Source organism: Oncorhynchus tshawytscha, linkage group LG14, assembly GCF_018296145.1.
Source record: "Oncorhynchus tshawytscha isolate Ot180627B linkage group LG14, Otsh_v2.0, whole genome shotgun sequence".
In the NCBI taxonomy this organism is placed as follows: domain Eukaryota; kingdom Metazoa; phylum Chordata; class Actinopteri; order Salmoniformes; family Salmonidae; genus Oncorhynchus; species Oncorhynchus tshawytscha.
Genome location: NC_056442.1, coordinates 50,719,529 through 50,734,096, shown reverse-complemented (window position 1 = coordinate 50,734,096; position 14,568 = coordinate 50,719,529). Strand labels below are relative to the sequence as shown.

General features: G+C 48.4%; 1 protein-coding gene across 1 annotated transcript in view; it reads right to left on the bottom strand.

Moving 5' to 3' along the window:
• Window positions 1-4,137: 4,137 nt before the first annotated feature.
• The window catches only part of LOC112239057 (cGMP-dependent 3',5'-cyclic phosphodiesterase-like), a 118,321-nt gene continuing 107,890 nt past the window's right edge, over window positions 4,138-14,568 (bottom strand). The window contains exons 20-29 of the mRNA XM_042296570.1: window positions 13,186-13,256; window positions 11,300-11,422; window positions 10,474-10,561; window positions 9,693-9,740; window positions 9,529-9,603; window positions 6,885-6,984; window positions 6,553-6,665; window positions 6,065-6,103; window positions 5,853-5,959; window positions 4,138-5,288 (exon numbers count right to left, since the gene is read on the bottom strand). Of these exons, the coding sequence (XP_042152504.1) occupies window positions 5,039-5,288; window positions 5,853-5,959; window positions 6,065-6,103; window positions 6,553-6,665; window positions 6,885-6,984; window positions 9,529-9,603; window positions 9,693-9,740; window positions 10,474-10,561; window positions 11,300-11,422; window positions 13,186-13,256 (1,014 nt within the window). The 3' untranslated portion in view covers window positions 4,138-5,038. The remainder of the gene's footprint in view (window positions 5,289-5,852; window positions 5,960-6,064; window positions 6,104-6,552; window positions 6,666-6,884; window positions 6,985-9,528; window positions 9,604-9,692; window positions 9,741-10,473; window positions 10,562-11,299; window positions 11,423-13,185; window positions 13,257-14,568) is intronic.

Sequence of the window (14,568 nt, the reverse complement as noted above, 5' to 3'; positions counted from 1 at the left end):
GGTTGGGTGGTGGTGGTTGGGTGGTGGTGGTGGTGGTGGTGGGTGGGTGGTGGTGGTGGTGGTGGTTGGGTGGTGGTGGTGGTGGTGGTGGTGGTTGGGTGGTGGTGGTTGTTGGGTGGTGGTGGTGGTTGTTGGGTGGTGGTGGTGGTTGTTGGGTGGTGGTGGTGGTTGTTGGGTGGTGGTGGTGGTTGTTGGGTGGTGGTGGTGGTGGTGGTTGTTGGTGGTGGTGGTGGTTGTTGGGTGGTGGTGGTGGTGGTGGTGGTGGTGGTGGTGGTGGTGGTTGTTGGGTGGTGGTGGTGGTTGTTGGGTGGTGGTGGTTGTTGGGTGGTGGTGGTGGTGGTGGTTGTTGGGTGGTGGTGGTGGTTGTTGGGTGTTGGTGGTGGTTGTTGGGTGGTGGTGGTGGTTGTTGGGTGGTGGTGGTTGGTGGTGGTTGTTGCATGGTGGTGGTGGTTGTTGGGTGGTGGTGGTTGGTGGTGGTGGTTGGTTGTTGGGTGGTGGTGGTTGGTTGGTTGGGTGGTGGTGGTTGGTTGTTGGGTGGTGGTGGTTGTTGGGTGGTGGTGGTTGGTTGTGGGTGGTGTTGGTTGTGGGTGGTGGTGGTTGTTGGGTGGTGGTGGTTGGTTGTGGGTGGTGGTTGTTGGTGGTGGTGGGTGGTGGTGGTTGTTGGTTGTGGTGGTGGTGGTTGTTGGGTGGTGGTGGTTGGTTGTGGGTGGTGGTGGTTGGTTGTGGTGGATGGTGGTGGTTGGTGGTGGTGGTGGTTGTGGGTGGTGGTGGTTGGTTGTGGATGGTTGTGGTGGTGGTGGTTGGTTGTTGGGTGGTGGTTGTGGGTGGTGGTGGTTGGTTGTGTGTGGTGGTGGTTGTTGGTGGTGGATGGTGTTTGGTGGATGGTTGGGTGGTGGTTTTGGTTGTTGGTGGTGGATGGTTGTTGGTGGTGGATGGTTGTTGGTGGTGGATGGTTGTTGGTGGTGGATGGTTGTTGGTGGTGGTTTTTGTTGGTGGTGGTTGGTTGGTTGGTTGTTGTTGGTGGTTGGTTTGTTGGTTGTTGTGGTTGTTGGTTTGTTGGTTGGTTTGTTGGTTGGTTGTTGGTGGTGGTTGGTTGTTGGTGGTGGTTGGTTGTTGGTGGTGGTTGGTTGTTGGTGGTGGTTGGTTGGTTGTTGTTGGTGGTGGTTGGTTTTTGTTGGTGGTTGGTTGTGGTGATTGTTTGTGGTTGGTGGTGGTGATTGTTGGTGGTGGTGATTGTTGTGGTTGTTGGTGGTCGTGATTGTTGGTGGTGGTTGTTTGTTGTTGGTGGTGGTTGGTGGTGGTGGTGATTGTTTGTGGTTGGTGATTGATGGTGGTGGTGATTGTTGGTGGTGGGTCGTTGTTGTGGTGGTGGTTGGTTGTGTGTGGTGGTGGTTGTTGGTGGTGGATGGTTGTGGGTGGTGGTGGATGGTTGTTGGTGGTGGTTTTTGTTGGTGGTGGTTGGTTGTTGGTGGTGGATGGTTGTTGGTGGTGGATGGTTGTTGGTAGTGGATGGTTGTTGGTGGTGGATGGTTGTTGGTGGTGGTTTTTGTTGGTGGTGGTTGGTTGGTTGGTTGTTGTTGGTGGTTGGTTTGTTGGTTGTTGTGGTTGTTGGTTTGTTGGTTGGTTTGTTGGTTGGTTGTTGGTTGTTGGTGGTTGGTTGTTGGTGGTGGTTGGTTGTTGGTGGTGGTTGGTTGTTGGTGGTGGTTGGTTGTTGGTGGTGGTTGGTTGTTGGTGGTGGTTGGTTGTTGGTGGTGGTTGGTTGGTTGTTGTTGGTGGTGGTTGGTTTTTGTTGGTGGTTGGTTGTGGTGATTGTTTGTGGTTGGTGGTGGTGATTGTTGGTGGTGGTGATTGTTGTGGTTGTTGGTGGTCGTGATTGTTGGTGGTGGTTGTTTGTTGTTGGTGGTGGTTGGTGGTGGTGGTGATTGTTTGTGGTTGGTGATTGATGGTGGTGGTGATTGTTGGTGGTGGGTCGTTGTTGTGGTGGTGGTTGTTGTTGGTGGTGGTGGTGGTTGGTTGTTGCTGGTGGTAATTGGTTGTTGTTGGTGGTGGTGATTGTTTGTGGTTGGTGGTGGTGATTGTTGGTGGTGGTGATTGGTGGTGTTGTGATTGTTGGTGGTGGTGGTGATTGTTGGTGGTTGGTGGTGGTGATTGTTGGTGGTGGTGATTGTTGGGTGGGTGGTCGTGATTGTTGGTGTGGTTGTTTGTTGTTGGTGGTGGTTGGTGGTGGTGGTGATTGTTTGTGGTTGGTGATTGGTGGTGATTGTTGGAGGTGGGTGTTGTTGTGGTGGTGGTTGTTGTTGGTGGTGGTGGTGGTGGTTGTTGCTGGTGGTAATTGGTTGTTGTGGTGGTGGTGATTGTTTGTGGTTGGTGGTGGTGATTGTTGGTGGTGGTGATTGTTGTGGTTGTTGGTGGTCGTGATTGTTGGTGGTGGTGGTGATTGTTGGTGGTTGGTGATGGTGATTGTTGGTGGTGGGTCATTGTTGTGGTGGGTGGTGGTTGGTGGTTGTTGGTTGTTGGTGGTGGTTGGTTGTTGTTGGTGGTGGGTTGTGGTTGTTGGTGGTGGGTTGTGGTTGTTGTTGTTGGTGGTTGTTGTTGTTGGTGGTGGTGTTGGTGGTTGTGGTGGTTGTTGTTGTTGGTGGTGGTTGTTGTTGTTGTGGTGGTGGTGGTTGTTGTTGGTGGTGGTTGTTGTTGGTGGTTGTGGTTGGTGGTGGTTGTTGTTGTTGTTGGTGGTGGTTGGTTGGTTGGTGGTGATTGTTTGTGGTTGGTGGTGTTGTTGGTGGTGGTGATTGTTGTGGTTGTTGGTGGTCGTGATTGTTGGTGGTGGTTGTTTGTTGTTGTGGTGGTTGGTGGTGGTGGTGATTGTTTGTGGTTGGTGATTGTTGGTGGTGGTGATTGTTGGTGGTTGGTCGTTGTTGTGGTGGTTGTTGGTTGTTGTTGGTCGGGTGGTGGTGGTGGTTGGTTGTTGCTGGTGGTAATTGGTTGTTGTTGGTGGTGGTGATTGTTTGTGGTTGGTGGTGGTGATTGTTGGTGGTGGTGATTGTTGTGGTTGTTGGTGATCGTGATTGTTGGTGGTGGTTGGTGGTGGTGGTGATTGTTTGTGGTTGGTGGTTGGTGATGATGATTGTTGGTGGTGGGTCATTGTTGTGGTGGGTTTGTGGTTGTTGGTTGTTGGTGGTGGTTGGTTGTTGTTGGTGGTGGGTTGTGGTTGTTGGTGGTGGGTTGTGGTTGTTGTTGTTGTTGGTGGTTGTTGGTGGTTGTTGTTGGTGGTGGTGGTGGTTGTTGTTGTTGGTTGTTGGTGTTGGTGGTTGTTGTTGTGGTTGTTGTTGTTGGTGGTTGTGGTTGGTGGTGGTTGTTGTTGTTGTTGTTGGTGGTTGTTGTTGTTGGTGGTTGGTGGTGGTTTGTAGTTGTGGTTGTTGGTGGTGGTGGTGGTTGTTGGTGGTGTTGTTGTTGTGGGTGGTTGTTGTTGGTGGGTTGTAGTTGTGGTGGTTGTTGGTGGTGGGTTGTAGTTGTGGTGGTGGTTGTTGTGGTGGTGGTGGTTGTTGGTGGTGGTTGTTGTTGGTTGGTGGTTGTTGTTGGTGGGTGTTGTTGGGTGGTTGTTGGTGATGGGTTGTTGTTGTGGTGGTGGTTGTTGGTGGTGGTGGTTGTTGTTGGTGGTGGTGGTGGTGGTTTGTGGTGGTGGTGGTTGGTGGTTGTTGTTGGTGGTGGTTTGGGTGATGGTTGGTGGTGGTGGTGGTTGTTGGTTGTTGGTGGTTGTTGTTGTGGTGGTGGTGGTGGTTTGTTGGTGGTGGTGGTTGGTGGTTGTTGGGTGGTGGTTTGTTGTTTTGTTGGTGGTGGTGGTGGTTGTTGGTGTTGGTGGTGGTGGTTGTTGTTGTGGTGGTGGTGGTGGTTGTTGTTGTGGTTGGTGTTGTTGTTGGTGGTGGTGGTTGTTGTTGGTGGTGGTGTTGTGGTGGTGGTGGTTGTTGGTGGTGGCTGTTGGTGGTGGTGGTGGTTGTTGTTGTTGGTGGTGGCTGTTGGTGGTGGTGGTGGTTGTTGGTGGTGGTTGTTGTTGGTGGTGGTGGTTGGTGGTGTTGGTTGTTGGTGGTGGTGGTTGTTGTTGGTGGTGGTGGTTGTAGTGGTGTTGGTTGTTGGTGGTGGTTGTAGTGGTGTTGGTTGTTGGTGGTGGTGGTTGTTGTTGGTGGTTGTTGTTATTGGTGGTGGTGTGTGTGTGTGTGATTTTAGCCAATGAGGATGGCACTGACCAGTGATCATTGACTGTCAAACTGTCCTCATCTCCAAAAGATGGAACTTACACTCACATTACCTGACACACTGCAGATACAGTTCCCTCAATAACCACCGGGCATCATATGGCCATGAATGAGCTCCATATATACTAACAAATACAATAATTGGCAAACTAGAGACTTACATGATGCCTAAGAAATGACAAATAAATTCAATGCTGGCTGAGATAAAGGGAGAAACACACGTGGTGTAGGCTACATACAGCATACATAAGCAGTCGTATGAGTGACATAGCAGCTGATCAGGGTTTGTGTGGGCTGGTGGGAAGGATCCTGATGATCTTAAATCAACATAAACCAACAGATTCCTTAACTGTCCTTCGTACTACACAGCTTTCTGTTAACTAAGAAAGGTATGTGTTATTACATGGGTATTGACCTGTTAGGTGTCTGGGAGCCTGTGTGTAAAACAGAAACTCAGAACAATATGAACGGTGACCTTCGTTATGAAAATGATCATTTCCAGAGTCAACACGACTCTCTGCTTTCCTCACAGGAGTTCAGTCACATTTAGCATCTACAGGAATCGTCTGAATTGACTAGTCAGAATCAACTCCTGTCAAATGATTCATCTGAATTGTCCCTCCTGAGTTCACTCCATCTTGCTCAGCCTCAGAGATTGACAGCTGTCAATCAAATGTCAAACTGTCTCAAAGTCTCGCCCTCTCTGCCTGAGGACATAAAAAGGAAATTGTTTCCTTATGTTTCTATTGGCCTAGAGATACCACTGGCTCCCCTCCCATTGGTTGGTGTGTTCACTGGCCCCTCCCCCCAACCACATCATCCAGGCAACCGTTGAGGCAGTGGGTGTCATCGCAGTGGCTGTCATCTCCCAGCGCACCCTGGGATTGCAGCAGCTCATACTCTTCATCCAGGAAGTCGAGGCTATTGTTGCTAGGCAACCCACGGACGGTGAACTTATGGGAGACTTTTGTCCACTGCACTCGATTGGTCGCTACACGCTCATACAGCTCTGATGCCCCTGGTAACAGCTCTGACAGCAGCCTATCAGGGGACAGGGGTGGGGGACACAACATTAGGTGGTGCAAGTGCTGTGGGTCAGTAGTGATAAACGCTGTGTTGTGATTTGTTCAGTAGTGATAAACGCTGTGTTGTGATTTGTTCAGTAGTGATAAACGCTGTGTTGTGATTTGTTCAGTAGTGATAAACGCTGTGTTGTGATTTGGTCAGTAGTGATAAACGCTGTGTTGTGATTTGGTCAGTAGTGATAAACGCTGTGTTGTGATTTGGTCAGTAGTGATAAACGCTGTGTTGTGATTTGTTCAGTAGTGATAAACGCTGTGTTGTGATTTGGTCAGTAGTGATAAACGCTGTGTTGTGATTTGTTCAGTAGTGATAAACGCTGTGTTGTGATTTGTTCAGTAGTGATAAACGCTGTGTTGTGATTTGGTCAGTAGTGATAAACGCTGTGTTGTGATTTGTTCAGTAGTGATAAACGCTGTGTTGTGATTTGGTCAGTAGTGAAAAACGCTGTGTTGTGATTTGTTCAGTGATAAACGCTGTGTTGTGATTTGGTCAGTAGTGATAAACGCTCTGATTCACTCTTACTTGTAGATGGGCATGGCGATGTGTTCCATGAAGCTGATCTGTAGCTCTGGGATGTAGGCCTTCTCTCTGTCCATCATCTCACTGGGACGATTCCCCATCGCCTTCTCCTGCACACACAAGTAAGTTACACACATCAGATACACCCCCACACCCACCTCCCAACACACACACACACACATATACAGTGCAGTAATAAAGTGCAGCACACATACCAGATCCCCCTGGGAGAAGAACTCTTTATAGATCAGCTCCTGAATACACAGAGGAGAGAAAGAGGTTTAGGGTCAAAGGTTAACTAGGGTCTGAGGTTAGAGTTGAGGTTAGGGTTAGGGTTGAACCGGGATGTGGACATGAAGCTAGGGTTAGGGTTGTGGTTGAGGTGAGAGTTATGGTTAGCATTAGCTTTAGGGTTGAGTCTAGGTTTAGCATTAGCTTTAAGGTTGAAGGTTAGCATTAACTTTAGAGTTGAGGCTAGGGTTAGCATTAGCTTTAGGTTTGAGGCTAAGTTTAGCATTAGCTTTAGGATTGAGGCTACAGTTAGCATTTGCTTTAGGATGGAGGCTAGGGTTAGCATTAGCTTTAGTGTTGAGGCTAGGGTTAACATTAGGGTTGAGGGTTAGCATTAGCTTTAGGATGGAGGTTAGGATTAGCATTAGCTTTAGGGTTGAGTCTAGGGTTAGTAGACTTTAGCGTTCCTCACAGCGATCTTGCGGGTGGTCTTCCAGCCCTTGGTCTGGTCCGACAGGTCACATGAGGTCATCAGCAGGCACAGCAGCAGAGAACGGTGGGTCTGATTCCTGGGGTTGTAGCCAGCTAGCACACACACACATATACAAACAGAAAGGGAGAGAGAATGAAATACTATTATACTCACACGCACACACACACACCCACGCACACACCCACACACACACACACACACACACACACACACACACACACACACACACACACACACACACACACACACACACACACACACACACACACACACACACACACACACACACACACACACACACACAGCCTTACCGTCAGCCATCCTTTGCAGGTCGGGGAAGATGCGGAGGTGGTGAGCCAGGTCAGTGGCCAGGATAATATCCCTCATCAGGTCCAACATCCTCTGGTAGTCCTGACAACCACACACACAACCTATAACACTCCTGGGTGTCCTGTTAACACACAACATACGAGCGGTAACGGTCCTGGGTACGAGCGGTAGCGGTCCTGGGTACGAGCGGTAACGGTCCTGGGTACGAGCGGTAGCGGCCCTGGGTACGAGCGGTAGCGGTCCTGGGTACGAGGGGTAGCGGCCCTGGGTACGAGCGGTAGCGGTCCTGGGTACGCGGTAGCGGCCCTGGGTAACGGTCCTGGGTACGAGCGGTAGCGGTCCTGGGTACGAGCGGTAGCGGCCCTGGGTACGAGCGGTAGCGGTCCTGGGTACGAGCGGTAGCGGTCCTGGGTACGAGCGGTAACGGTCCTGGGTACGAGCGGTAGCGGTCCTGGGTGTCCTCACTGTAAAGGGGTTACGGTGATTTTGACAGTATCTCACAGGCAGCTCAGTGGAAAGTAAAATTCTATATTTCATATAACAGTATGCAAACTGTAATATAAATACGGTATTAAAGCAAGTGCTGTGTAATGAAGTAAATGCTGCCGCAATCAGAATGAATGAATGTGACGAAATTCATTGTATTGTACTGTAATTATAAGGGAAATGGTGCAAGCAGATTGGCTGACAGGTAAAGTGTTTACACGTGACAGTATACTAAATGAATATTTGGTGTTTTATATCACCTGCACTTCTAAAAGGCCTTAACAAAGGCTTCCGAGCTGGCAGACCAAAAGGACATGGTAAAACACCCATTTAACATTCCAGACTTACTGCCACTGCAATCTGTCCCCGATACAGTTTAGATTGATACGTTAATAAGCCAGCAACAACAATACCATACGCCAACTAGTGGTCAAAATGGGTTTTTTTGGTGCTCCAAAGATTCGGTACGGTAGTGTATTCTGTAGGATAGAATTACAGTAGCATTCGAAATACAGCAATTATTTCCCCGTCAACACAACATTTTCCCACAATGCAGCACAATTTACAGTATGCTGCAGTAAAAATGTTCAGAGTATTTTACTGTTGATTATACCCACAATTACCATATACATTCATTTTCCATTACAGTGCTGTTAACACAACACACACACACACACACACACACAGTCCTGTTAATACAACACACACACACACACACACACAGTCCTGTTAATACAACACACACACACAGCCCATAACAGTCCTGTTAACACAACACACACACACAGCCCATACACCCATAACAGTCCTGTTAACACAACACACAACACAGTCCTGTTAATACAACACACACACACAACACACACACACACAGCACAGTCCTGTTAACAACAGTCCTGTTAACACACACACCCATAACAGTCACACACACACACCCATAACAGTCCTGTTAACACAACACACAACACAGTCCTGTTACACACACACACACACACACACACACACACACACAAAACACACACACACACACACACACACACACAGCCCATAACAGTCCTGTTAATACAACACACACACACATAACAGCCCACACACACACACACACAGCCCATAACAGTCCTGTTAACACAACACACACACACACACACACACACACACACACACACACACACACACACACACACACACACACACACACACACACACACACACACACACAGTCCTGTTAACACAACACACACACACACACACACACACACAGCCCATAACAGTCCTGTTAATACAACACACACACACAGCCCATAACAGTCCTGTTAACACAACACACACACACACACACACACACAGCCCATAACAGTCCTGTTAATACAACACACACACACACAACAGTCCTGTTACACACACACACACACACACACACACACACACACACACACAGTCCTGTTACACACACACACACACACACACACACACACACACACACACACACACACACACACACACACACACACAGCCCATAACAGTCCTGTTAATACAACACACACACACAGCCCATAACAGTCCTGTTAACACAACACACACACACACACAGCCCATAACAGTCACAACACACACACACACACACACACACACACACACACACACACACACAGCCCATAACAGTCCTGTTAATACAACACACACACACAGCCCATAACAGTCCTGTTAATACAACACACACACACAGCCCATAACAGTCCTGTTAACACAACACACACACACACACACACACACACACACACACACACACACACACAGCACAGCCCATAACAGTCCTGTTAATACAACACACAACACAGCCCATAACAGTCCTGTTAACACAACACACACACACAACACACACACACACACAGCCCACACACACACACACACAGCCCATAACAGTCCTGTTACACACACAACACACACACACACACACACACACACACAGCCCATAACAGTCCTGTTAATACAACACACACACACAGCCCATAACAGTCCTGTGTGTCCTGTTAATACAACACACACACACACACACACACACACACACCCTATAAAAGTCCTGGGCGTCCTGGGTCAGGAGACAATCAGTGTGGGATCCCAGACTGGAGAGAAACCAACCTTTCTGGAGAACTTGTCGAAGATGTTGCAGCCGTGGGTGTTCAGAATGGCTATGGCTTGGGCGAAGTGGTGTCGCTGTGGAAACAAACACCGGTGGGGTAGGAGGTTGAAGGCTGGCCACTAGGTGTCACTATAGTCCCATAGATGTGTGTGTGTCTACTTACCTCCATCACAGAGCCCTCTGAGCTGTAGAGGGCAGCCAGGACAGATTGCTGTAGAGGAGGAAGAGGGAGGAGGAAGAGGGAGGAGGAAGACAGAACACGTTGTTCCATAGATAGACCTGCTCTCTATGCTGCTGTAATTACTGAAGTGTACTACCCTTGTCTTTCCCTGAGTTTTCCTACTGTGTGTTTGACTATACCTGCGTGTGTGTTTGACCCGTGCTATACCTGCGTGTGTGTTTGACCCGTGCTATACCTGCGTGTGTGTTTGACTATACCTGCGTGTGTGTTTGACCCTGCGTGTGTGTTTGACTATACCTGCGTGTGTGTTTGACTATACCTGCGTGTGTGTTTGACCCGTGCTATACCTGCGTGTGTGTTTGACTATACCTGCGTGTGTGTTTGACTATACCTGCGTGTGTTTGACTATACCTGCGTGTGTGTTTGACTATACCTGCGTGTGTTTGACTATACCTGCGTGTGTGTTTGACTATACCTGCGTGTGTGTTTGAGGCGCCTTCATGTATGTGTGCATTTGAGAGTGTGTGTTGTGTTAGCAGGACACCCAAGACTGTTATAGGTTGTGTGTGTGTGTGTGAGGTGTCTTACCAAAGCTGTGCCTTCATGTATGCATTTGAGTGTGTGTGTGTTAACAGGACACCCAAGACTGTTACAGGTTGTGTGTGTGTGTGTGTGTGTGTGTGTGTGTGTGTGTGTGTGTGTGTGTGTGTGTGTGTGTGTGTGTGTGTGTGTGAGGTGTGTGTGTGTGTGTGAGGTGTCTTACCGAGGCCACTTGAAAGGAGTTGTTAGTCCCACGGTGGTCCAGGTCATGACACATACAGGAGACAAAGAGAGCAAAGATCTCTATATTCCTACAGACAGAGAGGGAGGGGCAGGAGGTTAGACTGTAAAGTGTAGTGTGTATGGTTATAGGGTGTATGTAGATTATAGGATAAAGGGTGCCAGGGTTTCTACTAGCTCGAGGTAGTCGGCCTTTCAGAGCAGGTAGGGTGTTTTGTGTAGGGTTAGGGTATAGGGTAGATGGTGTAGTATATAGGGTTAAGTTATAGGGTAGATGGTGTAGTATATAGGGTAGATGGTGTAGTATATAGGGTTAGGTTATAGGGTAGATAGTGTAGTATATAGGGTTAGGGTATAGGGTAGATGGCGTAGTATATAGGGTTAGGGTATAGGGTAGATGGCGTAGTATATAGGGTTAGGGTATAGGGTAGATGGTGTGGTATATAGTGTTAGGGTAGATGGTGTAGTATATAGGGTTAGGGTATAGGGTAGATAGTGTGGTATATAGTGTTAGGGTATAGGGTAGATAGTGTATATAGGGTTAGGGTATAGGGTAGATGGTGTAGTATACTAGGGTTAGGAGTATCAGGGAGGAGAGACCGAGAATAAGTTGTGATAGGGAGGATCCCCCTTCTTCACCATAAGACAGATAGGGTAGATGGTGTAGTATATAGTGTTAGGGTAGATGGTGTAGTATATTGGGTTAGGGTATAGGGTAGATAGTGTGGTATATAGTGTTAGGGTATAGGGTAGATGGCGTAGTATATAGGGTTAGGGTATAGGGTAGATAGTGTGGTATGTCTACTTACTCCAGGTAGTTGGCCAGGCCCAGGTTCTTGTAGAGGAGATAACAGAAGTGAGAGACCGAGAATGCGTGAGTCCAGTTGTGATAGGGAGGATCTCTGTAACCCTTCTTCACCATAAGACAGAACCTGCAACCAATGACAACCGCACAATCAATCACCACTTCATCAATATAGCAACATCGAGAGAGAGAGGGGTAGGGGTAGAGAGAGAGAGAGGGGGTAGAGAGAGGGGGGGTAGAGAGAGAGAGAGGGTAGAGAGAGAGAGAGGGGGGGGGTAGAGAGAGAGAGAGGGGTAGAGAGAGAGAGAGGGGTAGAGAGAGAGAGAGGGGTAGAGAGGAGAGAGAGAGAGAGGGGTAGAGAGAGAGAGAGGGGTAGAGAGGAGAGAGAGAGAGAGGGGGGTAGAGAGAGAGAGAGGGGTAGAGAGAGAGAGAGAGGAGAGAGAGGGGTAGAGAGAGAGAGAGGGGGGGTAGAGAGAGAGAGAGGGGGTAGAGAGAGAGGGGTAGAGAGAGGTAGAGAGAGAGAGAGAGAGAGGGGGGTAGAGAGAGAGAGAGAGAGAGAGGGGTAGAGGAGAGAGAGGGTAGAGAGAGAGAGAGAGGGGGGGTAGAGAGAGAGAGAGAGAGGGAGAGGGGTAGAGGAGAGAGAGAGAGGGGGTAGAGGTAGAGAGGGGTAGAGGTAGAGAGGGGAGAGGGGTAGAGGTAGAGAGGGGGTAGAGAGAGAGGGGTAGAGAGGAGAGAGGGGTAGAGAGAGTAGAGAGAGAGGGGGGTAGAGAGAGAGAGGGGTAGAGAGAGAGAGGGGGAGAGAGAGAGGGGGTAGAGGTAGAGAGGGAGAGAGAGAGAGAGGGAGTAGAGAGAGAGAGGGGGGTAGAGAGAGAGAGAGGGGTAGAGAGAGAGAGAGGGGAGGGGTAGAGGTAGAGAGGGGTAGAGGTAGAGAGGGGTAGAGAGAGAGAGAGGGGTAGAGAGAGAGAGAGAGGGGAGAGAGAGGGGGTAGAGAGAGAGAGGTAGAGAGAGAGAGAGAGAGAGAGGGGGGTAGAGAGAGAGAGAGGGGTAGAGAGGAGGAGAGAGAGAGGGGGTAGAGAGAGAGAGAGGGGAGAGGGGTAGAGAGAGAGAGAGGGGTAGAGAGAGAGAGAGGGGTAGAGAGAGAGAGGGGTAGAGAGAGAGAGGGGGGTAGAGAGAGAGAGAGGGGGTAGAGAGAGAGAGAGAGAGGGGAGAGAGCGGTGGGTAGAGAGAGAGAGAGGGGTAGAGAGGAGAGAGGGGTAGAGAGTAGAGAGGGGTAGAGAGAGAGAGAGGGGTAGAGAGAGAGAGAGGGGTAGAGAGAGAGAGGGGGTAGAGAGAGAGAGAGGGGTAGAGAGAGAGAGAGAGGGGTAGAGAGAGAGAGAGAGGGGTAGAGAGAGAGAGGGGGTAGAGAGAGAGAGGTAGAGAGAGAGAGAGAGAGGAGAGGGGTAGAGAGAGAGAGGTAGAGAGAGAGAGAGGGGTAGAGAGAGAGAGAGAGAGGTAGGGGTAGAGAGAGAGGTAGAGAGAGGTAGAGAGAGAAATTCTGGGTGAAATTCCAGTGTGCCATCACAGCAGCAAGATTTGTGACCTGTTGCCACAAGAAAAGGGCAACCAGTGAAGAACACACACCATTGTAAATACAACCCATATTTATGCTTATTTATTTTCCCTTGTGTACTTTAACCATTTGTACATTGTTAAAACACTGTATATATATATAATATGACATTTGTAATGTTTTTATTGTCTTGAAACTTCTGTATGTGTAATGTTTACTGTTCATTTTTATTGTTTATTTCACTTTTGTATATTATCTACCTCACTTGCTTTGGCAATGTTAACACATGTTTCCCATGCCAATTAAGCCCCTTGAATTGAATTGAATTGAGAGATATATACCTGGCCAGAGTGTGCAGGTCAATCTTATAGGTGTTGATAAAGCCCATGTCCTCAAACATACTCAGGATACCCTGGAGAGACAGGAGAGATAGATATTAGACACAGGAGAGATAGATATTAGAGATATTAGAGAGAGGGTTATTAGACACAGGAGAGATAGATATTAGACGCAGTACAGCAGTCTGGCTGAATACTCTTGAATTCTCCCCATATCAGTTTTACTCTTAGTGGTCAAAACTGTGTGGGGCTGCAGGTAGCCTAGTAGTTAGAGCGTTGGGCCAATAACCGAAAGGTTGCTGGATGGAATCCCCGAGCTGACAAGGTAAAAATCTGTCATTCTGCCCCTGATTAAGGCAGTTAACCCACTGTTCCCCGGGCGCCGTGGATGTGGATTAAGGCAACCCCGCACCTCTCTGATTCAGAGGGGTTGGGTTAAATGTGGAAGACACATTTCAGTTGAATACATTGTTGACTGACTAGGTTTTCCCTTTATTCCAAGGAAGATTGTTGGATGTGCACATAGAGATGGAAAGAGGTCTTATCTTTGTGTCTGTACCATTATGGGATCTGTGACAGCATCGGTGTACCTTTTGAGGCTACCTCCATTTTAAAGTAGTCTATTTTCTTCTTCTTTTATGTCTAAAAGAAGTGTAAAGATCCAAATTGGTGATTTACCTCCACCTGTAGTGTTGAAATGCTGAACAAAATAATGTGTCATTGATTTGTTGTGGCCACTAGATGGTGCTAGTTAAGCCCTTTACAAACCTTCTTGAAGAAGAAGTGAATAGTCTGATTGTCTGATTGCTCCCAACACATAGGAATCGTCGCCCAGTTGACAACTTTATAATAGTAGAAGCCCTCAATGGCGATGTCCATGAGTCCTCTATCGATCCATTAATCCTGCACATTGTAAATATGGTACTGGAACTGACCCTGAATCCTGGCTTAGGAAGGCCACCATTTTCCATCAAGATAGAACTGCCAAAGGGGGAGGAGTTGCAATCTACTGCAGAGATAGCCTGCAAAGTTCTGTCATACTTTCCAGGTCTATGCCCAAACAGTTCGAGATTCTAATTTTAAAAATGAATCTCTCCAGAAATAAGTCTCTCACTGTTGCCGCCTGTTATAGACCCCCTCAGCTCCCAGCTGTGCCCTGGACACCATATGTGAATTGATTTCCCCCCATATATCTAGATGCCCTCAATCTCACACAAATTATGACGGCCCCCGACCAGCACAAAAACATTCTGGGCGTACTGCAATAGCATCGAATAGTCGCCACGATATGCAACTTTTCAGGGAAGTCAGGAACCAATACACGCAGTCAGTCAGGAAAGCAAAGACTAGCTTTTTCAAACAGAAATTTGCATCATGCAGCACTAA